Raw genomic sequence first — 27,453 nt, 5'->3', positions numbered from 1 at the left:
AATTTGTCTTTTTTAGATTCTGCATATAAGTGAGATCATGTAGTATTTGTTTTTCTGTGCCTGACTTATTTCACTTAGCGTAATGCCTTCCAAGTCCATCCATTTTGTCACAAATGGCAGGATTTTCTTCTTTTTGAAGACTGAATAATATTCCATTATATTATACACATTATATAGTATATTATATAGAATATCTCACACATTCTGTTTATTCGTTTGTTCATCAATGGACAATTTGGTTGATTCTATATCGTGGCTATTGTGAATAATGCTGCAATGAACATGGGATTGCAGTTATCTCTTTAATATTCTGTTTTCATTTCCTGTGACAATATGCCCAGAAGTAGGATTGCTGGATCATATACTAGTTTTTAATTTTTTGAGAAATCTCCCTATTGTTTTCCATAGTAGCCGTACCAATTTATATTCCCACCAACAGTGCAAAAGAGTTCCCTTTTCTCTACATCCTTGCCAACAAACTTGTTATCTCTTGTCTTTTTAATGATAGGCATTCTAACATGTGTGGGGTGATATCTCAAGGTGGTGGTTTTGATTTGCATTTCCTGATGATTTAGTGGTTGGGCATTTTTTCATATAATTGTTGGCCATTTGTATATCTTCTTTTGAGAAATCTGTTCAAGTCTTTGCCTATTTTTAAATCAGGTTGTTTGTTTACTTGCTACTGAGTTGTCTAGTTCCTTATGTATTTTTAGGTGTTAACCCCTTATTGGATAGATGGTTTGCAAATATTTTCTACCATTCCATAGATTATCTCTTTACTTTGTTAATTGTTTCTTTTGCTGTGCGGGAACTTTTTAGCTTGATGCAGTCCTTTTTGTCTATTTTTACTTTTGTTGCCTGTGCTTTTGGGGTCATATCCAAAAATTCGTTTCCTAAAACAATGACAAAAAGCTTTTCCTTAAGTTTTCTTCTAATGGTTTTACAGATTGAGGTCTTATGTTTAAATCTTTATCCATTTTTGAGTTGATTTTTGTATATGGTGTGAGATAGGGGTTCAATTTCATTCCTCTGCATGTGAATATCAAGTTTTCCCAATACCATTTTTTAAAAAAAGTATTTATTTATTTTTGGGAGAGCACAAGCTAGGGAGGAGTAGACAGAGGGAGACAGAGGATCTGAAGCTGGCACTGCACTGACAAGCTGACAGCAGCAAGCCCAATGTGCAGCTCAGATTCATGAGCCATGAGATCATGACCTGAGCAGAGATCAAGAGTCAGATCTTCAACCGAGTGAGCCACCCACTCCAGGTGCCCCTCCCCCACCGCAACACCAGTTATTAAAGAGACTGTCCTTAGTATGTGCTCTTGATACCTTTGTTGAAGATCAATTCATTGTAAATGCATTTATTTCTGGGCTCTGTTCTGTTGCATTGGTCTAGATTTTTTTTTTTTTTTTAAATGCCAGCACGGTGCTATTTTGTTAAGTATAGCTTTGTAGTGTATTTGAAAATCAGGTAATTTAATAAATTTGATGCTTCCAGCTTTGTTCTTTTTGCTCAAGATTGCTTTGGCTATTTGGAGTCTTTTGTGGTTCTGTATGAATTTTAGGATTTTTTTTTTCTATTTTGTTGAAAAATACCATTGGGATTTTGATAGGGATTTGAATCTGTATATCATTTTGGGTAGGGTAGTATGGGCATTTTAATAATAGTAATTCTTCTAATTGATGAACATGGCATATCTTTCCATTTATTTGTTTTTCAATTTCTTTTATCAGTTTTTTGCAGTTTTTGTTTTACACATCTTTTTATTTTTTTTAACATTTATTTATTATTGAGAGACAAAGAGAGAGCACCAGAAGGAGAGGGGCAGAGAGATGGGGAGCCACACATTCTAAAGCAGGCTCCAGGCTCTGAGCTGTCAGCACAGAGCCTGACGTGGGGCTCAAACCCATGAACCACAAGATCATGACCCGAGCCGAAGTTGGATGCTTTACCGACTGAGCCACCCAGGTGCCCCAAGTTTTGTTTTACACATCTTATACCTCTTTGGTTAAATTTTTGTGAGTCTTTTTTTTCCCTGCCCCACTTCCCAAATTTATATGAGTATTTTTGAACCACTGAATAGCTTATATCATCTGGCAAAAGATGGGACAAAACCTATTAGAGTATATAAAATATCAGAAATACGGTTATCGCAAAAAAAAAAAAAAAAGGGAAGACTAGCCAATCTTTCTGTCTGCTTTGTTGCGAAGCAATTTCTTAATTGTATTGATATGAAAGTAACTGAAATGCTTTGTTTTTAGCAACTAAATTGATTTTAGCCTTTTCTTTGTAGGTGGATTGGACTCTAAATATTGGAGAGCAAGCCCTTGATATATGTATTGTCTCTTTCAATCAGTCAGCATCTTCTGTTTTTGTTCTTGGTGAGAGAAACTTTTTTTGCCTTAAGGATAACGGACAGATTCGATTCATGAAGAAACTTGATTGTAGCCCAAGTTGTTTTCTCCCATATTGCTCAGGTGTGTAGAAGTATTTTTCTTTTATCTTTTCCATATGTCAAGGCTAGTGATATACATCAGAAAAAGCCTAATTCACACGCATATATTTTAAACATCTAGGAAAATAGTTTTATACAGAACATGTAATGGAAATTTTAACTTCAGAGTTTGAATAGAGGTTTGATATAAAGCACACATTTGGTTTTGTCAGTCATTTTACTTTGTACAGAATGACTTGGAGAATTGGCCTCAGATATACATTTATGCTTTCCAAAATGTGGCTGTTCAAGATGTTTCCAAAAGAACACCAGACTCTTAAAAGCAGAATGAAGCATATAGTAATGTCCAATAGAATGACTTATCTGTGGCTAATGCTCGGTAAATCATTAGCTTAAAGGTGTTAAATATTAATGAAATTCATACTTTCTAGATAAAATGCAAAAGTGTTGGCTACTATCTACTTCTAGTTCCCAAGTCTGTAAAATCATTGTGTAATTTTTGATATTCGTGCTTGAAGTTAAAAACTAATGTGTTACTAAAATAAATGCTTTTTTACTTTAGGCATTAACATCAAGACATTAGAATTAATTTGTATACTAAATCCCTTAAAAGTGATTTAATATACCGTTGCAGATAACTGTTTTCTTATTATCTTCTTTTCTGTCTTCAACATACAGTTTCTGAAGGAACAATAAATACTTTGATTGGAAACCATAATCACATGTTACATATTTATCAGGATGTGACACTGAAGTGGGCCACTCAGCTTCCCCACATTCCTGTAGCAGTAAGAGTGGGCTGTTTACAGTAAGTGATTTAATGTTTTTTTTTTTTTTTTTTGATCTTAGTCAAGGAATTCTGTAGAAGTTTTATGAAATAATAGCAAGTGATTTTACTGAAGAATGACAATTGACATTGTAGTGTGAATGTCAACAATAGAAATAAATTTAAAATATAACTTGTATTGGAAAAGGATGTAAAAAAGTCTTAGCACCATCAATCATTTTATGTTATTTTAATTCCCATGCAGTTAACACACAGTTATATTAGTTTCAGGGGTACAATATAGTGATTTGACAATTCCATACATCACGCAGTGCTCATTACAACAAGTGCACTCCTTAATTGCCTCAATCATTTTTATTTAGTATCTCTAGGAAGACATCATTTGTAAATTAAAGATTTAAAGAAAATGGTTTACCTGATAGATTATTTTCTTTAAAATAGAAAAGGATTTCTTCAAGCATGTGATGGGTCCCATTTAGAGAGCATTTATCGTTAGACTGAGAGTACTACACATGGAAACTTGTTTCAGACCTTATTATGTCAAGTGGTGCAGAATTGCTGATTGTGTTTAAGACAGTTTAGATTATAAATTGGGCCAGTATGCATTTAAAATGAAAGATAAAACACATGTCCTAAATTTACAAAATTTATCAAAAGGAGAGAAATGAGACATAAGTGTGTAATTTTTCTAGGTTGTCAGTATAAAAGGCAAGAGCCTGACAGACTTTTAGCATCTCGGATTATGTTTAGGAATTGAAAATCTCAGTGAATATGTAGAAACACAACTCTTTTTTTTTTTTTTTTTTTTTTTAAGGTTTTACCCTTATATAATCTTTATACCCAATGTGGGGCTGGACCTCACGGCCCTGGGAGCAAGAGTCGCGTGCTCCACTGACTGAGTCAGCCAGGTGCCTCTAGAAACACAACTTTCTATAAAGCTTTATAGATTCCCTAGATCTATTCAGTTCTACTTATTTAGATCATTTGATTGAACATTTAAAAACCATATGTAGAGTTCTTCAATGGCACCTATCGTATCTAATCAGAATGCCTAATGCCCACGAATTAAGATACTGGATGTATAATATTGTTGAAGCTCAATGAAGGGTATTCATACTTGTAATAATGGTTAATCTAAAGCCTGAATATTGGGAAAATGGAAACAGTGTTTTTAAAACATCAAATATTTTAAAAAGAAGTTGCTTTCTCATGTTTTATGAGAAAATATCATCATACTTAACACAAATTATGGTTATTTTGTATCTGAAGAAAAATTTAAAATTTGAGATTGGCTTTTACAACGTCTACCAGATAGTCTTTTAAGTTCAACCTAACACTTAGACTCCCAGACATTTTAAATCAGATTTACTTAGGAGGATTTAGAACAGGAAAAACATCTTGCCAGCAGGGCAACGTCAAGTATTTCTCTTCTGGGAGAGTCATTCTTGCAGCAGTCCATATATCCATCCAAGAGCTGTTCTCTTTGGCTTCCCAAGTGACAGCTCAGGTGCAAGAAGACAGATCTACACTGGTGGGTATGTGGCTCATCTTGGCTTATAATCCCCATGCCCTTCAGTTTTAAATACTAAGAAGTCATTGTGGTTTTTGTGTGTATGTGGGGCATAGGAGGTGATGGATAGAAAGACCTATTGAGACTATTTAGTTGAAATACTTCTTTTACACATACATGATTTACTGAGACATGCCTATTTCAAGCGTCCCTATACTCAGAAGCTCAAAGATAATGTTTCTCAGCAGATATTTATGGTTAATTTATAGTTCAGATGTCCAGATGCATCTTTTATAAATCAAGGGTCCAGAAATAACTGAAATTATTAGCAGTGAAAAACCAGATTTCCATAATGTGCATCAAGATGTTTCTATTCAGAAGTAGTCTGTCACATCTAAACTTAGGTATTAGTGAGTGAAACTTCCTCTATCTCATAGCTTTTTCAGGATCAGGATTATAAATAATTAAATGCAAATATTTGCATTAATGATTTCTACAGTTAATTTATAGCAATAACTTTTAATTATTTGTTGGAAGATTTTTCTTATTTTTCTGTAGTTTAGCATTAAAGTATATAGTTAGACTGTTCGAAAGAGTTTCAGTATAATTTTTATTAGAATTTTAAAAGTGATTCTTACTGACTTAGCTCTAGCATATTTATGTTTAGAAGTTATTATTTGAAATTAGAAGCAGTGAAATAATTTTGCTTCTGCTTTTTATTACATTTAGAGTTAAACTTTTTGGTGGAAGCTTCCTTGGCTGAGTGTGTTTATTTGTAAAGGAAATTGCTGCTATTTTAATATGTTTCTTTTCAATGAATAAGAAATACTGGATTTGAATCAAGTTGATGCAATTATACTTAATAACAGCATTTTGCTCAGAAACTAAGATGCTTTATTTCCTCCCACTCCCATCTACTTGGCAGCCCAAGTCTTCTCTACCTTGTTTATTATAAACCGATTCTGAATCTGTTTCCTTCTTTCAATGACATTCTTGATTAGAGAGAGTTCCTTTGGTTTAATTATTTTAATTTTTGTGGATTAGACTATGGGAATGTGAAATTAGAATATAGTGACATGTGTGCATGTTATAATGTTCTTCAAATTCTCTACTATTAACTGTTTTCCTCTCATTGCATGAAGTAGCTGTGGAAGCCTGGCCAGTATCTTACCTCTGCTGTGGTCAGTCTCCCAAATGGCAAATAAAGATCATTATTTATCGGTAATGTTACTCTCTCGAGAGATATGAAATATACCTCAAAGTTGAAGTCTATTTGAATGAATGTTCAAAGTGATGAGAATCTTTCCAAACTTTAGCTGGCAACCACAGCCATTGTGCCTTAAAATCTTATTGCAGTTCATTTTTTAGCATAAACAGTTTGGTCTAGTATTTGAGTGTATTTCTTCCTAGGCTGTATCTATTATAGTAACTTATTGTAATTGTCAGTATTTAACTGTTTCATTCTTTAACCTTCATGGTTGTAGTATTCTTTACTAGAATGTTTTCCCCATTTCTTCTCTGGATTCTCCAGTCTCTTTTATCTCTGAGTCCTACCTGAAGTCACATAAAGAAGACTTCCCTCCCTGCTTTGGTCTCCTCTTTCTCTGAATTTCTATAATATTTACATTATTTTGGTGACTGCTGTTTGATTTTGCTAACTCCTCAACTCAGTTACGCACTCCTTTAATGTGGGGGACCCTTTCTGCTTTTGCATATCACACTGAATCATCAGCCCCAAAGCTAAATATATAGTATATACTTGGTAAACTTGTAAAAAAAATCTGTGATTTGTGCATGTCAGGGGGAGGAATGGCTAAAAACACCTTATAAGAGCTTTCAATGGAAGTTCCTTTTCTTAAAAATATGAAACAATTGAGAGTCCTAGATGGAAGGCTATTATTTTTTGAAAACAGATTTATTGGAAGAGTTTTCAAATTTCAGTGACTTTTTTTTAAGTTTAACTTTTACTGTTACTTTGTCATTTCTCTTTTTGTGTGCTGTGTAGAAAGGGAACGTGGACCTATGTATACACTTTTTACTCTGTTGTATTTTTAAGGATTTCCTTTGTGGCTTAATAGTACACATAAAATTTGTAAATATTCCTGGAATTATGGTAAAGCATAAATTATGATTTTAGAGCTTCGGCATTCTTTTTGATATTTTCCCCTATTAATCTGTTGCAGTTCAGGAATGGAATGTTAGTCTTTCATTTCCATATTTTTCTTTTTGTTGAATATCTAAGCATTTTGATTTATATAGTCTAGTTCAGTGAATTTGCCTTGTGTTTATGATATTTTACTTTTTTGGTGAGTTAAAAAAATTTATCAATATAAAATTGACCTTCTTTGTGTTCTCATTTAATATTTCTTTGTTTTGGTTTTGTTTTATTTACTTTAAGTACAGTTTGCTATTCATTACTGGTATGCCATGGTCTGTGCTTTTCTTTAATCTATAATTTTATCTTGGATGTGTCTCATATACACAGAATTTCATTGGATTTTTTTAACCCATACTGAAGACCATTGCCCTTTAACTGACCCATTTATAATTGTTATAATCCATATACGTGGCCATTTTTCTTTTATGGTATGTTGTAGTTTTAATAGTATTTCCTTTGCCCTCCATCTCTATGTGAGTTAGAGTTCTCTGTACTTGGATATCCCACGTATTGGATAGTGTATACACATATGTATCTCTTTTCTTTATTTCTATTAGTGTCGACTTTTCAGTTTTGCCATAATCCAAGAACAAAATGAATCTTTCTCCCTGTGATAGGCAAGGGATTTAATACAGTTTCTTTCTCCTTTCCTATCCCCCACCCTGCTGTCTGTACCAGCTCCACGCACAGGCCTGGGTGTAAACGTGAGCTTGTTCTCACACATATCGCCCTACACACCCACACACCCACACACACTTTGTTACTGTTTGTTCTTTGCTACAGTAACATAAGGTTTTAGCTATAAATTATTGTTAAACTATTCTAGTGCTTTTTTGGAGAATGTTTTCACATTTGTATTCACTTTTTATCTAGACCTATACTAATTTTTGTTATTTTTCTATATCTATTAAAGGTTGTAAATCTTTTTATATTACAAATTGCAATTTTTAAAATTTATTAATTTCACTTCATCTCTTAATATGCTAATTTAATACTAAACTAATGGTGTAGGGTGTTAATATTGCATGGTAAAAATGTATTGTCACATTTCCCCCTCAAACTTTATTGATGTTGCTCCTTTATTTTTTAATTTTTTTTATTATTTTTTGATTGTTTAAAAATTTTTAAAAATTTTTTTACATTTATTATTTACTTATTTATTTAATTTATTTTTTTAATATATGAAATTTATTGTCAAATTGGTTTCCATACAACACCCAGTGCTCATCCCAAAAGTCCTTTATTTTTTTATTTTTTTTTTTTTTTATTTTTTTTTTTTTTTCCTTTATTTTTTTAAAAAGAACTTTTGTACAAAAGAATAATCTTGTGATTTTTTTATAAAAAGCATAGAACTGAACTATTTAAAACTCAAGAACTATTTGAAAGTGCAAGTAAAAAACCAGAAAAATAAACTAACTCTGCCACCAAAGTTATCTCAATATTACCACCTAGAATTAACATGTGTTAGCACCTATTAAACATGAAGCTGATATTTTTGTCTACACATATGCATATTTAGGCATAAAATAAAATTTCCAAAGCAGAATAATTTTTTTTAAGTTTTTACTTATTTTATTCGTACTTTTAAAAAAGTAAGCTCTGTGCACAATGTAGGAGTGGAACTCATGACCCTGAGATCAGGAGTCGTGAGCTCTACCAACTTAGCCAGCCAGATGCCCCCAGAATAATCTGTTTTTTAAACATATATTTATTTCATTATTTAATTATATATATAAATACACACACACACACACACACATATATATACACATATATATGTGTGTGTGTGTGTGTGTGTGTATATATATAATTCTAACAGACAAAAGGAATAGATGAAATGGAAGGAATAAGTGAATTTCATGTAAATGTTTATTCACAACAATATATTTTAGTTTCTAAAAGACCCTACTAAAGAATAGAAAAAAAATAAAAGGTTATTATTATTTTGTTTGTTTAAAGTAATAAGTTTATGTTTGTGATTTGTTACAACAGACAGTTTCAGTTTTTTTTCAAGCTGCATTTCAATGTTTGGCAGTGTGCTTTGACTCCCTGTTATCAAAGACAAGGAAAGCAGCATACTTAATAGTGTACTTCTTATTCCTCTCTTTTTGCCAAAATTGGTTATTGTTGGTATACTATTATTGTTCATTTTGTCAAAGTTTAAAACAGTTGCGTATGTTTTAGTAATCACAATTTTCACAGTCCTTTCATCTTATCCATGTCTCTAAAAAAGCTTACTGTCAGTGTTTTTTCTTTGTTTCTTTCTTTATTTCTTTTACTGTTCCTGAATTATCTTGATTCACTTCTTGGTTGGTTGAATTTAATCATTCAGCAGTCTTGAGGAAAGCCTCTAAGTCTTCCTGCATTCTTGAGAGTTGTTTATTGCTGTTATACTTGAAGATTATCTTAGCTTCCCTCAGAAATTTGGACATTCCATTTGGTGTTGACAGTTGCTGTGGAAAGGCCTGAGGCTGACTTAAATATATTTTTAAAACTTCTTATTGAATGAATACTTTTTCTGTCTAGATGCTCATGTCTAGCTTATATATTTTTTAATCCTTAAAGGACCGTAAAATTGACTAGCATTATTGACAGTTGATTAATGTTGCATTAATATTGTTCTGGGACAAGGTGAGCTTTGGTAGATTCATGTTTTTATTCATTTCAGGAATATATTATTCCATTGTAACTTTGAATATTGGTTCTGCTCTACTAGTTTAGTTTCCTTAATATCAGTGTTATAAATGTTAGCTCTACCTTGTCTTCCAAATCTAGCATCTCCTCGTTAATTATTTGTATATTACTTTCTTTCCATTTTGATTTTTGTGATTTTTTTCCATGTCTGTCTATCATGTTCTTGAGTTTGTTTTTATTTTATTTTATCTTATTACTACTTTTAATGTGGCCTTCATCCCTATAGCTTTTGTTTGATCTTTTCAAATGAAAAAATTATGTTGATAATTCATTGATACAGTGCTATTTGATTTCTCCTTTTGTTTTCTTAGGAAGTTCTTGGTATGGATATTTTCTGCCTTTTGCTTATGTTCCTATTTTCTTCATCTCTTTGTTTCACCTCTTTTACTTTATTTGCAATTTCTATACATAGGTCCTCTGTTAATTACTCTACAATTATTACTTTTTTTTTTTTTTTTAAATGGAGATAGTGCGAGTCAGGGAGAAGGGCAGAGGGAGAGAGAATCTTAAGCGGGCTCCACCCTCAGCAGCATGAGGCTCAGTCCCATGCTCCTGGGATCATGGCTTGAGCCAAAACCAAGAGTCAGATGCTCAACTGACTGAACCACCTAGGCACCCCATTGTTACTCATTTTAAAAAGGGTGATAGTCATTTGCTGAAGAATCATGTGGGAAAGAGGGGAGAGACTAATGAGCTCAGACCACCTGAGTCTTTTTTACCTTCTCACTGCATTTATTTTTTCCTTTACCCTAGTGACCCATTTCACTCAGCTTTTAGGGTTTAAGAGGTTGGTCAATCTAACAGAAGTCCCCCTAGATCCTCAGTCACAGGCCCTTGGTGCTAAGAATTAGTGGCTGCTGGTTGTTTTGTGATCTTCATTGGTTAAGAAACGAACTGATAGATAAACGCATCTTTTATTTACACTGCGTTTTTTTGATGTTGCATCTCCTGCATCCCACCTATGGCTTTGGATCCTATCATGCTAGTATAGGATCTGACCATTCTGCTTGAGGTCTGAGGAGCATATGCCAGCTCTTGCAGCCTTGTTATTTTGGCCCACAATTTGAAATGTTTGGCAGAATAGATGCGTCTCAAAGTTTGTTAATTGTGATTATAGTTATTTCCTTGTTCCGCTTTCCCTTTTTGTGTGTAGGGGGTGAGTGGTTGTTATTGTCATACTTTCTGATGTTTTTTGTCAGTTTTGAGGAGTTCTGCTATATTGTTTTTGACTGGAAGTTATTTCTTTTTTTAAAAAAAATTTTTAATGTTTTTGCTTATTTTTGAGACAGAGAGAGAGCATGAGCGGGGAAGGGCAGAGGGAGAGGGAGACACAGACTCTGAAGCAGGCTCCAGGCTCTGAGCTGTCAGCACAGAGCCCAACGCAGGGCTCGAACTCACAGACTGTCAGATCATGACCTGAGGTGAAGTTAGATGCTTAACCAACTGAGCCACCCGGGCGCCCCTGGAAGTTATTTCTTTATCAGTTAATGTTTATTGTTGCTGGGGAGAGGATTGATTTTTGGACAAATTTGATTTTTGTTCTGTTAAGAGTAACTAGTTCTTTATGTCTGACGGCTTATAGAATGTTTATCATTTTTCTCTGTAAATGTCACATTTGCCACTATATATTTGTCTGATATTGTTTTTCTTGATTTAGTTGGGAATGTAGTGAATTTAGTTTGTTTAAACCATTTGTTTAGCAGTTAAAGAAAGCTTCCTTATGTTTTATCTTTGATTATTCTTTCAGTTCTGTTTGATGTATTCTTTATTCAGGGATATTAATATCTTTTGGTTGGCTATTTTCTGTTCCTAATATATGCTATCTTCTTCCTGATAATTTTCATTTCTGCGTCATTTTATTTCCTGTTTTCTAGTACAGTGTCTGTATTTTGTGTTCTTAATCATTGGTTTGAGTTTCCACAGCATTAGTTTTGTTCTTTTCAGTGTCTACCATTGGAGATTTTTTTAGTCTACTGAGACAATATCTTTCTACTTCTCATGCCTCATACCTCCTGCACCTTTGTCATGAGTACCCATAGTAGTACACAACAGGCTACAATTTCCATGATGCCCTTGTACCCGGTATGTCTTATTTTGAAACATGTTGATAGTGTTTATTTGAGGACTCTATCTCTGAGCATATTAAGTACTACTACTAATATCTGTCCCTTATGTGGCCAATTGTTTTATAGAATTTGTTACCCCTATATGGATGTGGATAGGTAGTATAGGGGGGGTCAAGGGCAGTGGTAAAGGTGGGAAAGGTTCAGGTGAGTAGGGTTAAAGTATATTACTTCCATCATAGGTCAGATTTGAGTAGTAAAAGATACCTGCATAGTTTTATTGTTCACGTAGAACCTGGGTTTCTGAACCAGACTGAGTCAGGGATGGGGATTAGGGAAGAAGAAACATCTTCCTCTCTTTGTTCACATGGTCTTTATAAAATGAAGCTGGCGTGTGGCATGAGCTAAAATAATACCCTTGGCTTCATCTACCTGGTAACCAGTCTAAATTTCTTTTGGGTTCTGGATTTATAATTTATGGGGTTGTTTTTCTCTCTCTCTTCCCACCTTTCTGCCTTCTTCCAATGACTTTTGTGTTGGTGTCTTTGTCTCTTTTCAGTTCTTGCTTGGTTATTTTAGTTAGGTATTGGAAAGCTTGCACTGAAGGCTGTTGCTATATTGAATTGAATATTTCAGGAGAGCCTTTGGATCATATTATTCAATTGCACAGAAAAATCTATTTGGGAAATGGATTGGAATAGTACTGAATTTAGGAACTCTTTTGGAGAAATTGGCTCCCCCCCATTCTAAGTGCCTTTTAATTTCCAAAAATAATTCTGTTCAAGCTAGACATTACACAGTATAGTGTTTTGTTATTTTGAAAAAAAAATTAAAATAAAATGTCAGCCTTTTTGGACAGATGTGATCCTTGAATGGTGGCTGAACTCTTGAGTTTACACAGAAAATATTACCATCTTTAGTAATTAGATACCCCACTATCCTCCCTTCCCAGTTAATATTGGTCTTACTTTGTGCAGTGTTCATTATAGCGGAATTCTTGTTCAATGAAAGAATTTGTATCCTTTCACGAAATTTGACATAGTGGGTTTAATATTAATATTATTATTTTCCTAACTTTCTCATCTCCCTATCGTAGTGTAGTATTTATATTCCTTTGGTGGTTTTTAGAAACTTGTGTTTTGGTTGTAACTGATGCTTTTGGCTTTGTAATTAAATTAAGTTTATTTAGCTCATTTTACTGTTTTAAAATACTGAATTTCAGTGTTTTCATGATTATTTTTTTCCTGAGAAGTCCATCTTCTTCCCCTATTTTTTGTTTGTTCATTTTTTATTTTGTTTTGTTTTGCATTTTCCTTCTATTTGGGAAGTCAAAAAATATTTTCTTTTCTGTATTAACAGTGACAAATCAGTTTTAAAGAAACCCATTGTAACTTAAGTGGCATATGGTTATAATTGGGTTTTTAGCCAGAAATGTTGAATAGGATAAGAGAACCCCCAACCAGAAAATGGGGGCTTCACTTGGGGCCTGGTGGGCCTGCTAATGCAACATAACAAATTGTTACTTAACAAATATAAGGAGTTGTGGGGAACAGAAGAACAGAATTGATTATATTTGCTATTTTTTCTTCCTCTTGCTGTTAATACCTCACTAACCATGAAGTGGATAAGTTGTTTATGCCAGTTGTATTGAAAAATTTTTGGAGTAAAATGAATTGCATTACTTTTGATGGTTACCATTACTTGCATGCATGTATTTCCATTGTGTGAGGTCAAAGCTTTAATGAGGTTATCTCTAGGTTTTATATTGATTGGATTTCGTGCTGCTTGAACAAGAATTGTGCTTGTAATGTCCTTATTAGCCATGTGGCTAAGCCATGGCCGACATATTGCCTGTGATATGGTATGCTAGTTGTATGAACTTCAGTATTGCTACTTTGATAAGTGTTTTATTCACATGGAAAAGACTTGCACTCATCTTGTCAATAAATTAAAAAGCCATGTCTTTGTTGTTATTTGTCAGTGGGGGTTATAACCCTCAGAAAAACTCTCCTTATGAAAATTAGAAGTCTTTTGCTTGGTCTCATGTTCTCATTATCATTTTATTTTTTTATGTAATAATGTAAAACACAGCCTCCTCCATTCTCATGAAAAGCTTAATAGTAATTACAGTTCCATATTGTTTGACTTCGTTACATTCCATAGTAAATGTTTAATTTGCCTGCCAGAGGTTTTAGAAACACTGTATAGCCAAGGATAAGGAGTTGCACTTAGAATGCTAGTTGGGTTTGTATTTTTCTGTTTTATAGATTAAATGTTTCAATGGTAGAATTCTTCTTATTACCATGTATTTCCACTGAAACATTTCTCTAGACATACTATCATTCAGACTATGAACTTGTCTTAAAAATGAAGCTCTCAATCTGAAAGAAAATAATCTCTGTGGAAAAATACCTTTGTGTTTTGGGTATGATTCTCTATCCCCTGATGGATATAGGAGCTAGTTTGATAGTAGATATGGGGGATATGGGTGGAGGTGGGGGAGTCAGTTGTTCAATAGAGTTGTAGCCAGCAGGAAAGTATTTTGCTTTTTACTAGTTATGGTGGATTTTGCTTTTTAGCAAGCACATATCTTCTTGACTCTGGTTCTGGGAGATCATTTGTATCAGGTTGGTGACTTGCTTTTAGCTTTCTTGGAAATCCATGCGATTTTATGTAATCTCCCCTCACGTCAAGAATTCTGGTTTCAAAGATAGAGTGAGGCTGTTTTGGTGTGTGTGAGGCTTTTTTGGGGGTATGTGTGTATGTCTGTGTTTAACATCTCTATTTCCCAGGGAAAAAAGGTTATGGTTTTCTAGGTTGCTTACTGGAGAATACAAGAGTGAAACGAAGTGAGTTTTTGGGTGACATTAGGTTTATATGCTGCTAAGAACTTTGGAACTTTGGATGGACTTAGTTCCTTTAGCTCGTTAACCAACGTATGGCCTGTATTTCGGAACTCGCTTTGGCATATAAATCTGGGTTATTGCCAAAATAAAAAAATATGTTTGTAAATGTATAAATCTTGCTGTGTAGGCTAAAGCTGGATGAATTAAAATTAGAATCTCTTGTTATCTGAAAGGAAATGCAAGAAATATAGCAGTATTTTATTGCCTGCTGTGCACTGGCATCATTGCATTGTTAGAATCTTAAATCTGAAAAGAACTGTGTTAGCAGCTAATCCAAAACTGTTGATGTGTTTCCTGTATGAGGTTTAGTAGTTTAGAATCTTTTATTAACTGCCTACATCTTCAAAAAACAGATTTAGAAGAGTGACAGTATATATTTTTTTAATTTCCAGAGAACAGAATATTAATTAAAATTATTAAAAACAAGGTTAAAAATATAATACAGTCAAATAATCATGTCATCAATAAAGTCTTTTTTGTAACATTAACTTGAAACTTGTAAGTAAATCAAATCTTACCTGGTAAAATAGGGCTTTAATTCTCAATTGTCCAACCTCTGTGATCATCAGGATATGCCACTGAGCAGATAGGACGGCTTGCATATACATTCTAAAATGGGTATTTGTGTTCAGTGGTTTTCCTACCTGCAGGCAAGAGAAAATCTGCTGCCTTTTGTTCACTACACTGCAGTTTACTATTTAAGTGTAAAATAAAAACAGGGTTACTACAGGTAGTAGAGTACAGATACCCATGTACTTTAAGTGTATAATATTTAAAACAATACAGGAGAACTGTACTAATTCAAAGTTTAAGTGTTTTTGTCTTATTTAAGTAAAAGGTGATAGAATGCCAGTAGTGAACATCAATTCATTAATGTAGAGCCTATGTTCTAATTAGAATTTATATTCAAATCTTGATAAGGCTTGGTTAGATAAAAACTTGGCTTAGTATAGAGAGAAAGATTTATTATCCTTTTATTTTCCCTTGTAGTTCATCAAAAAATGTCTTTAATTTTTAAATGATTTTAGAGTGAGAGCATTTTAATATTTGTAGCTAGTTAGCATGTATTATATATTATGAAGATATTTTAGAGCATACACTAATTAGTAATGTGCTTTTACACCATAACACTGTTCTAAGAGTACAAATAATAAGAGGTAATATTTATTTCACATACTGTGCACTGGGTACCATTCTAATTCTTTGAGGAACAGTTACTGTTACTGCAATTATTACCATCCCTATTTTATAGATGATGAAACTGAAGCTTAGAAAGATCAAGTAACATGCCCAAGAGCATACTCAAACATGTGAACAACTAACTATAGTGTAAGTGGATTAGTGTTATAATATAGAAAAAAAGAAAATGTTAGGTCCCTTCAGAGTGTTTTGTCCATCATACAGGTAGAAGTAGATGTCCCAACTCTTTTTGTTTCTACTAAAAAACTCTCATACCTTTCTTTTCTCTAAAACAATTGCTTCCCTTTTAGATTAGTGCTACCCAATATTCAATCTAATGAGAAGTATTTGAAGTTGTAGTTGGTAAACATCTGGAAAGCTAGAAAGCAGAAGCCTAAAATAAGTGATTACTTTCAGAGGGGTGGAAGAATCTGGATATGTTCTCCAAATATCTTTAAAAAAGTTTCAGGTATCCTAAAGATAAACTCCAGTCTTTGGAAAAATAATGATACTGCCCAAACTCTTTCATTTAATTCTTAAATAATTAAAAAAAAATCTTGAATAGCTTATATATGTTAGATTTAAAGAGAAATCTTTTGGTATAAATGAAAAATGAAAGGTAACTTAGTAAACATTTTAAGAATAGTGTTGTAGAAAATTATTCCTTTTTTACTTAAAGGGTAATTATGGTTTGTAAATTAGAAATTACTAGTGTTTCAGTAGTCAAATAAAATACAAAATAGTACCTTTTGCTATTGGATGCAGCATTTTAGAATGCTATTTTTAGAATGTTTTTATCTTTCATTTATATTAATTTCCAGTAACAAATTACTCTCTTCTTACACCATTTGTTACCTACATATTTTAAATAAGTAAGTACAGTTCATGTTAATTGAACATTTAAAAATTTTTCTTAGAAACAAATTATTCTGATTTGGACCATATAACAATTTACACTTAGCAGTGAGTTTTGTAATAATTTTTAACATTAGGAGTATAACATTTTGTATTCCCTTAAAAAAAAAAGGCAAAAAACTGTAGTTGGAGGGGCGCTTGGGTGGCTCAGTCAGTTAAGCATCTGATTTTGGTTCAGGTCATAATCTCATGGTTCGAGTCCTGCATTGGGCTCTGTGCTGACAGCTCAGGGCCTGGATGGAGCCTGCTTCTGATTCTGTGTCTTCCTCTCTCTCTGCCCCTCCCCGCCTTACGCTGTCTCTCTCTCTCTCTCGTTATATATATATTTATATATAAATATATATATATTTATATATGTAAATATATAAAAATATATATAAATTTATTTTTATATATGTAAATATATAAAAATATATATAAATATATATCAACATATATATAAATTTATATAAATATAGATCAACATATATAAACATATATAAATATATATATATCTTTGTCTCTCTCAAAAATAAATATTATTAAAAAAAATTGAAACTTGTAGTTGGAAAAAAAAAATTCTCTCTTTTCAGAGCCTCAGCTATGCCCATACAGTGTGTTTGTAGCATGGGACTAGTGTATTGTTAGTGAGTAAGCAGCAAGAAGTTTCTTTGGAAACAATATCCAGAGTACTTAAAGTTAGTGGAAATATACGAAAAATTAAAACACAGTCACATTGGAGTAATGGAGGAATGGAGTCAAAAAAGGTTATCATACTGGTTTTTCAATTTCTGCAGGCTTCCAGATGGTAGGAAATGCTTTGTTCTGCCCTCCAGCCCATCTGTTGTTCTTTAGTGTAACTGACATCACCACCAACTGCAACCATATAAGCATCACCATATAAAAATGGTAAAATTTAGAACTTATTACACAGTTTTATAGAAAGAAGATTACAAGAATCAAAGTTATAGTTTGTTGAAAGATTCGCTCTTTTATTTTTTATTGTTTAGTGTGTGTGGCATAGTGGTGTGATAGAAGTAATGCCCAGGAATGACGTACTCTAAGATTAGAACAGATTTCCCTTACTTGAGATGGTCTAGAAAATTTTTCATGGCTTAGAATTAAACGTAGGGATTTCTTTAAGTACCATGGAAATGAATTACTTACTGAGTAAGGGAAATAGTATACGTGGTTTGCTAAACCTATGCATTTGTTTTATTTCTTTTTTTCCCCCAGACTATTGTATTTTTGCCAGAAATGAAAATGTGTATGACTGTTTTCTACACAAAAATTACTTTTACAAAAGTAGTTATAATGATGGTTATTTGTGCCAATTTCACTTCAGCAAATATATCATTTTTGTAGTTTAAACATTTTAAAAAATAGAGTGTTAAGCAAAATAAATATCTTTTTGGATAACATGAAATATTATAACATGATTTTTATTTATTTGTGCCTACCCAGATTCAGACCTCATAAATTCTATTTATTAATATTTGGTTTATAAATAGAACTTGTGTTTGCTAGCATAGACTTTAGACAGTGAATCTGTATTTTAATCAACAGTTAGATGCTTGGGGTAATTTTGGATTGATTATTCATCTTAAACTTCTTTTCCTTTTCTATTCCTTAATTACTTAGGAAACTAAGTAAAAACTCATCTTCTAAGAAAAGTTAAATAATGTTTTGTTAATATCAGAGTAATTCTTATCTGGATTACTTTTACCCATTTGTATGTACCAAAATATAAAAATACTTAAGAAGAATCAAGCAATACAGTAGTTATCTCTTGCTTTCAGGGAGACCTTTGTCACCTTTCTTGTGTTATGAAAATGAATTAAGATAGGACCTCCAGTTTTGGCAAACGTCATTTTTAAGCCATTTGAACCATACAAGTGACATTCTGATTTGCAGTGAAATTCACTAGCCCCTAGAAGCCCAGTGAGTTCTACAATGTTTGGTTTCTTAAAGACCAGCTAAACCAAATAGCAGTAGTAGATGTGGTTCATTCAGAATGTCATGTAGCACAGAAACAAAGTATTTGTTTACCTGTGTGAATTCTATTATGTTTTAGCTCCCTGACTGAGGGTCTCTCTGTGGCTAGGATCAGGGTCCTGTGATGTGTTGTCTTAGGGCCACTCTAGTTTCAAGTCTGGGGAGCCTACATTCTCCAGCGGAGGCTTTCTCTAGGGAATTGGCTTATAGAGTGGGCATTTCTGAGAGTTGAGTGGGGTTCTTGGAGGTGGGGGAAGGTGGAGAGATGCAGGTTAAAGGACACAAGTCTTCAGATATGAGATGAATAAGCTCTGGGGATCTAATGTACAGCATGGTGATTGTAGTGATTAATAATATATTGTGTACTTGAAATTTGCTAAGAGACTAGATCTTAAAAGCATTCTCACCACAAAAGGAAAAAAAGAGACAAATATGTGAGGTGATGGATATGCTAGTTAATCTGATTGTGATAATCATTTCACAAAGTATTTGAATGTCAAATCATCATGTTGTATACTTTAAATATATACAATTTTATTGTTAATTACACCTTAATAAAGCTATAAAAAGAATAGGTGTTTGGCCTTCTGCCCTAGGGACCTTTCTTACTCAGTTTTTTCATGCTTAGCAGTGAGTTGGTGTTCAGTGAATGCTGATTAAATGACTGACTGAAGGGATTAGAGAAGGAGTGGCCTAAAAAGGGACTCAGAGGGACTTCAGAGCCTGAACACTTTGGCTGTGGGAAATTAAGATAATTTAATTTGGCTACCTAAAATAATTGTTGACCGTATTTCATTTGTTACAGGTGTAGGTTAAAACTATGGCCTAAAACAAGGGTTTTCGATTTTGTGGGAATTTCATTTAATTTTAGAAATCTTGTCACTTCTTCTGCAGATGATGAGGATTTGTTTGTGGAATATTTGTTTCAGTGAAACATTTTACTAACCTTTTTTATTTCATCAGACATAGATGAATACCTCATGAAGAGTCTTAGATCCATATTTCATAAAGGGCCTGAATGCAAGTTGAATTCTTTGTATGTACAATTATTCACTATCCTAATAGTATGCCTGTACTGTTACTTTAGATTGCAGAAAAGAAATTTTAAAAGAATTATGTTTTTATTGGCATTGACTTTATTTTGTCAGCAGTCATGAGTTCAAGTATTTTTTACGTGCAAATGTCTCATATCACTTTATAGAAAACACATTTGATTGTCTTCTAGTGGATTATGTAAAAATTTCTTTTACTGATATATTTTGCATAAAAATATTTAATATTCTTTATCAAACTTATATACATTTATATCAGCACTGGCCACTTGAATTATATAATTATGAGAAAGTGAAAATAGAAGGGGTTATAGCAAAACAAAAATCAGAAGTACATAGTACTCTGTGCTACTTGGGAAAAACCTTAAGAGTTTTTAAATCATGAATTAGAGGATGCATAGAGAAGGACAAAGGATTTGTAATTTGTCACAAGAGAGGAGATGAGTCAACACAGGTCAGAGAATGTATAGATTTTTACGAAGGCACAGAATAGTTTCATACCTTATAATGTAAACCTCTATTGTTTCTATTGAAATACTGTGTCTTGAGGTCACATAATATCTAGGAAACAGTGTAAGTAATGCAAATTTATAATAAAATTAAATATCTTGTAGGATAAATAACACTGATTCTTTCCATTTTTCCTTCTTAGTGTGTCTAAATAATGCTATCTTAATCAGTAGATAAAAACCTTTGTCTGTAGACCAGATCATAGTGATTTATATACTTTTAATTTTTGTATTTAATAATGAGTTATTATTAATTTCATTTTCCCCCAATATCTTCTTTTATTCTCCATTATATACCTCTTAACTTTTTCCCCCTATATGAAGAGATCTGAACAGAGTTTTACATGTGGCTTTAACTTAACTGCTATAAATGTTTTCATGCTATTTCATTTCTCAGTGGAATACAAGTTACATTGTCCTAGTATGGAGGTGTCTTAAAGACATTTTCTTTCTTTCTCTCGAGTGGCCTAGAACCTCTGAACTGAAAGTACAGAAACATAAGACTGTGAATCTTAGTTTAATATATATTTTCTTAGAAGCCACTACAGGTAAGTAATTTATTTGGTCTTATAGAATGCTGTTTAAGTTTGATCTGGCCAATTAGTAGCAGTAAGATTACTTCTAAATATCTTTCCATTTGGAGATACTTACTGCTATCATCATCAGCAATCCCCTCCTCTTCCACACAGAAAACAACTTCCCCCACAAAACTTAGGTACATATGTGTATATGTGTGTATGTATGTATGTATGTATTTCTGTATCTGTCTTCCTCTTCACAGTTGATGGGATGTGGGTGGCTTTCTGGAGAGGGGTCGTGGAGAAAGGCCTTGGCTGGGGGCTGCTGTTGATTTAAGGCAGTGGGCATTCTTAACAGGCAGCATCTGCCCTCTCGCTTTGGGTAATACAGCTGACCCTTTTAGCTGCTGGATACCAGAGCTGTAAGTGGCAACTTTAATGCGGTACCTTAGAGTTATGTTCTTACTAAATAAATCACATTTGGAAGCTTTTATGCGATCATAGTCATGCTTATATTTTAAAAAGTCTAAACATGATAAACATTAAAAATGAATTCATATTCATGAAGCCAAATTTGATTTTCTAGGTAATGACCAATTCATCTAGAAATTCAAATGATTGCTTTTAGTGTTCATCTATGTAAAGTGACATAATCAAAAAAGTAAGCTATACAAAAAAGTGATATCCTGTGTTTCACTGCAAGTACCTTTCTTGATGATAATTTTGTCTAATGCATTTTTCAAATAGTCTCTTCTCTCGTAAGCAGAACTTGCTCTAGTTGGAAGTAACAATGTTTACTGTTAGAATGAGACCAATATGATCTTTTGCTTAGTCTTTTATTTAGGGGCTTTTTCTTTAGTTAGTACCACCTGAATGGGCAAATGTAATTGTAGATTAAAGGATTTACGGAGACTTTATGTAATCTTGTAGATTTCAACCTTTAAAGCAAGCAGTGTTGGAATTTGTACTTAAATGATGTTGGATCTAAAATTGGGTTACAAGGGGTGGAAATTCAGACGCATTTATTTCTCCCTAATTCATAGTGAGAAAGAGAGAGCGCGAGGAATTGCCGCTGAAGTTTAACAGTAAAATTCTTAACTGTAAAAGAAAATTTCCTGATCTTTTTCTTTTCGTATCATTCTCTCAATGTTATTCACACACAGCTTATGGTATTTAATTTTAGATTTGAAATGGGAAATTGCCAAAAAGCATTTTTTAAATAGAACTTCAAAGATAATAGACTACATACTGAAATATTTAAAAAACAATGAATTGGGCAAAATTAAGAAATAAAGTTTTTTTTAAAAAAAAAATTTTTTTTTTTTCAACGTTTATTTATTTTTGGGACAGAGAGAGACAGAGCATGCACGGGGGAGGGGCAGAGAGAGAGGGAGACACAGAATCGGAAACAGGCTCCAGGCTCTGAGCCATCAGCCCAGAGCCTGACGCGGGGCTCGAACTCACGGACCGCGAGATCGTGACCTGATTGAAGTCGGACGCTTAACCGACTGCGCCACCCAGGCGCCCCAAGAAATAAAGTTTTTAAATGTTTATTTGAGAGAGAGACAGAGAGAGAGAGAGAGAGAGAGAGCGAGCAGGGGAGGGGCAGAGAGAGGGGGAGACAAAGAATCCCAAGCAGGCTCCGCACTGTCAGCTGGAGCCTGACGTGGCCTTGAACTCATGAACCTTGAGATCATGACCTGAGACAAAAGCAAGAGTTCGATGCTTAAGTGACTGAGCCACCCAGGTGCCCCAAGAAATGTATTTTTAAAGGAATCAGAATTTTATGTGATACCTAAATTTTAAAATTTACTTCTGAATTTGCTTCTTAATTATATTTCCAGTTTTCCTCATCTTTTGGAATTTCCTTAGTTCCCTCCCCCAACCACTAGGTTTTTAAAGTAATATCTATTATTATTTCAGCTAATAGAATTAAGGAAAAAAACATGGTCCCAGATAATTTTGGAATAGAATGACTTTCTGTTTCAGAAAACACGGACATGGAAAAATAAATGTGAGAATTTAAAACACAACTAGAGTAGTCAGATAAATCAAGAAAACTGTATCTGCCTACCTGGAAATACATTGTAATGTGATTTAATAACCACACCCAAAATGTTTAATTCAAAGTGTTGACAAAATAGCCCAGAAAATATTATGATTGCATTTTTTTGTTAGCGACTCTTGATAGTAGTTTTCTGAGTATATCTTAGAATTATTAGAACTTTTAAGTTACAGATCTGTGGGAAATTTTATATACTATATATAAAATACTGACTGTGTCATTAGAATGTAATTTGTGAATAAATAACATTTCATTATATTTTGATAAAATTTTATTGATATTATAAACAAACTTGACACCCAGTTAACTTAAAGCAATTATTTAATGTTCAAAAATTGCATTATTTGGCATACTTCCATTTTGGATTTATAATTCAGAAATTCTTTTAAGTCAGGGAATGATCACCTGCTTCATTGAGGTTACGGTAATCTAGAAGAGCAAGATGGGCTCGTACTTAAATTAGACCTCTGACCCAAACTTGGCAGTTCTCTCCCGCTTGCCAGGGAAAACACTTGCAGTGTTCATTACTTTCTTCCGTCATCTTGAGAGATTCTACCAGGTTTTTCTCCTTCATTGACTAACCTTTGACTTCCTAGAGACCTGCATTTCTTTACAATAGAGCCAAATAAACACTTCTGGTATGTGAAGATTAAAGGTCCATGGCCCTTATAGGTGCCCTGAAGCAAATTTGTTCAGAATTAATTTGGCACCTCCAGTTGTGGTTTGTTTAGGATAGGAAGCCAGATAGAAGTCAATAGTATATCTTGAATCTTGGGGCTTAGTACTTTTGTTACAAACAATAGGGGAAAAAAAAAGGCCAAATGCCAGCAACATTTACTCTTCAAAAGAAAGTTTTTGTCTTTCTGTGCCTGGTTATCTTCAAGAATTGCAGAGTAAAAGAGAAAATTTCAGTGGAAATGTATTTCTTCCTCTGATACAGAAAAGACCTTTAAAAGAGTCATTGTTGACATGAAAGGGAAAACATTCTGATTTTCTGGGATGTAAGCCTTAGAAAACAAGCCAGAATAAAAGAACATTGAGAAATGAAAAACTTACGACTCCACGAGGTGACTTGTTGTGAATTATTTCAGAATTCAGTGGGTATCTCAGATGGTCAGTTTTCCTCTACATTCTTGCTCCTATGAACTTACCTTGCTAAGCAGGTAGCAGCTTTGTTTTTGAGTGACAAATCACTGAAACGAATACCACTGTTATGAATATATGAAACAATTGCCATAGGACATACTGTAAAGTATGTAGTATAAAGAACAAAATAAGCTTCTATATTACTAAATGAATATAAGGAAAAATTTCTCTAAGAAATTGTAATTATTAATTGGTCTTTAGTAGTAGGTGACTTGGCTAGCAGATCGTAGAATCTAAAACTAGTGTCTGCATTTTGCCAATTTCACTTAGGTACTTCTGGCATCATATATGGTAATGTGGAAGCAATAGAGGAACCAAGAAACAGAAGAAAAGAAGGAATAGACCCTTTCTTAGGCACATTTTTCTACTTTTTTGTTAAAGTGGGCAACAAGATATATTTCACAGTACTACCAATGCAGCTGACTCTTGGAATTTAGTTGATTATGTTCTGTTTAGGAACAGAAAAGCTAAAAGCAGGCATTTGATAATATATTTGATAAGTTCTGAGTAGGGTTGGTAAAATAGTACATTCAGAATCACGAAGGGATGCTTCTCTTTAAACATCTAACATGGGCAGAATCAGTTTGTTAAATACAAATATTATCATGTTATTGAAAACTTCTTGAATAGTTGGGTAGCTTATAGTTATCAAAGACAGTTTCTCAATCTCTACAGTTTACCATTTCTGAAATTTCATTGGATAGAAATTATGTCCTTCCCTTATTTTAGAAGAGGTATGCTCACTTCTCTTTTTTGTTTGTAAATCTAGGCTTTGAGTTGTTAATTTGATAATAAATAGAATAGAGAGGAGAGACTAGAGCTTTAGAAGAACCTTAATCAGTAATGTCATGGTTCAGGAATATATTTAAAAGCCATGGTTTTATTGCTGGGATATCATGATGGTTAAATCAGAGGACTCTGGACAACATACTCACTATCCTTCTCACTAGCTTTGAGACCTTGAGCAAGGTATTTAAATTCTCTTTGCCACAGATCATCTTTCTGTAAAATGGGGCTAATAGTAGTACCTACACATGAAGTTGTTATGAGGATTGAAAAAATTAATATAGGCACTTAGAAGAGTGCCTGGCAATAGGACTCTGTATGTTTTAGCCAACATTATTATTAGATTTGGTGCATTTGCCAATTTGTTCATTTTGGCAATTATTTTGCTTAGGGGCCTATAACTATAGTTATTGAATTAATTTTTTTTTTTGCAGAAATACAGTTGTCTTTGAATTATATCCCTCTTAGAAGATTGGACCCAAGGTAGGAAGGCTAGGCAAAGAGGTACTTCCTGGTAAATATATAATGGGTCACTTAGTCAGCAACATCATTTAGCGCCATGTGTACAGAGTTTTGTTTTAGCCCTCACTGTTTACTGGATTGCATGAAGTTCAAACAGTTCAAAACAGAGGGATTTGGAAATTGTGTTTTTTAGAGGGATTTGATTTTAGGAAGGCAACTAGTTATGGTCCCTAAGAGCAAGGATCTGAACTGTAGTCCACATGGAAGCCACATTGAACTGGTATCTTGACGCAGTACGAGGGAGTATGTAATGGTTTTCTTTTTCTACCTATTGAACTGGTACTATAGCCAACCTGAAAAAAATAGTTTTGTTTGTGGTTTAAATAGCATTCAGCACTCTTCTATTGTTGATAAGTGTTTTTCACTTAGAGAAAATTTGGAAGATGGTTATCTGTTTAGTGCTGCCAAATATAGTTATTATGCAGACCCTGCAGGCACCAGCTGCAGTTGTTTTCCAAAGGACATGCAACCAATCTAGTTATCATGCACCCAGCTGTAGTATTTCTGTGGCCTATATGTGGTCTTTTTACTCACAGTTGCATGCATACTAATAACACTTATGGTTACAAAATTAAAATTGAAGGATGAATACCGTATTTTGATGTTGTTGATCTTCTTTGCCATCTGTTCTTTGGTTTAGTTCCTAAATTTCCTGCTATTGATCTTGGGCATTTCTGATCACAAGTATATATTCATATTCTATCTCATATACCCTTTTTTTGGGTTCAGGGCAGTTATGTAAGCATATGATGTACTGAATTGATTTGCTTTGACGTGACCCAATTAGAATTTACTTTAGCCCTGAGCCAGCTCAAATAAGATTGAGCTAATTTATGCCACTATTTTTTCCAGTAATGTTGAACTGGAGCAGAACCACTTATTGTGCTAATGCTCTCTTCTGAAATGTATAGATGTGTATTTACACAGACAGAAAACTTATGCTTGCTACTTGCATTTTAATCTTGTGGTAGGAAGTGTTTTCTAAAGGCAGAGTTTGCATCTTTGACATGATTTTCTTGTATGAAACATGAAGTATTAAATATTAATCAAAATAAAAAGCTGGAATGGTATGGATGTTTTTATTCCATAGTTACAATCATGTGGTCAATTTTCTACCAGAACTGTGAAGCAAATAGTGGTAATCCATAGTAATAATAATAATGATGATAATAATCATTGACTATTAAGCCCTTACTTTGTACCAGGCACTGGGTTAAGCTGTTTACGTTAAATAATTCACACTAAAGAACAATTTTTGAAGCAGGTACTAGTATTATTTTTTTATTTTACACACAGAGGTAAAAGGGGCTTAGAGATGTTATCATACTTTTTCAAGGTCACACACTTTTGGAGTAGAGATCTAATTCTAGTTGTTTTTGACTTTAGAGTCTGAGCTCTCAGTGTCTGTTCTATTTTTACTGCCTTCCATGTTACAAATTGCCATGCAGACTATGTAGATCAATGTCTCAGCAGCAAATAGATGGCACCCTCAAATGGGGTAATTGAGAGAGTAGTTGTGAACAAGGGTAAGAGATAATAATAAGAGATGGTGAGGCTAGTAACAGTGGGAACTATTATCATCCCTAGATATGAAGGGACAAAATAAGGGATTGGTTACTGGATCTTGCAGAGTGTAGCTGTAGTCCATCTGATAGGAACTCTATTGCCTTAGATTGAGGAACACAACCACCTTGGTGACCTAGGAGGGAATGAGTTGAGGAAATAAATACCTGACCCCACTTTCCTCCCTCTCTCCAGTCTCTTGCCAGTGATTCTCAATGGCCAAACTCAACTGGAAGCCAGAGGAAAAGGGATCCTTTGATGCAGTGGTCCGCTGCTTCTGGCCCAGAGCAGATTGGAAACAGATGGAAAGTTTTCAGGGCAAACGGAAAATATCCAGTTCATAGATGCATTACCAAGAAAATAGTTTCTCAATGTCAAAGCACCAGTGAAGCCAGGATTTTTTACTTCTGTCTCTAATCATTTGACCTGATTTTTTTTTAATTTTAATTTTTAAATTTTGTCTTCTCAATTACAGATTTCAGAAACAGCATGGGTTGTTAGGGAGAATGTAGACTGAGATTTCCAGAGTTACCTTTAGTGAATTTAGGGTATTCCTCTCCTTGTTTTTTACTTCTTCTTCGAAATATGAATAACAATACCAGTACTATTCCTGTTCTAGATAGATACAATAAGGGGTTGTGAGATAG

At 33.5% G+C, this 27,453-nt stretch overlaps 1 protein-coding gene across 12 annotated transcripts in view; it reads left to right on the top strand.

The window, feature by feature from the left end:
- The window catches only part of BBS9 (Bardet-Biedl syndrome 9), a 454,270-nt gene that overhangs the window by 132,098 nt on the left and 294,719 nt on the right, over window positions 1-27,453 (top strand). For all 12 annotated transcript variants that reach the window (XM_086692905.1, XM_086692893.1, XM_086692922.1 and 9 more), the window contains 2 exons: window positions 2,298-2,481; window positions 3,138-3,267. In XM_086692905.1, coding sequence (XP_086549031.1) covers window positions 2,298-2,481; window positions 3,138-3,267 — 314 coding nt within the window. The remainder of the gene's footprint in view (window positions 1-2,297; window positions 2,482-3,137; window positions 3,268-27,453) is intronic.

This window comes from Puma concolor, chromosome A2, assembly GCF_028749965.1.
Source record: "Puma concolor isolate L17-30 chromosome A2, mPumCon1.1.hap2, whole genome shotgun sequence".
Lineage (NCBI taxonomy): Eukaryota > Metazoa > Chordata > Mammalia > Carnivora > Felidae > Puma > Puma concolor.
Note: the sequence above shows the minus strand (reverse complement) of the source record. Positions and strands in the feature narration are given on the sequence as shown.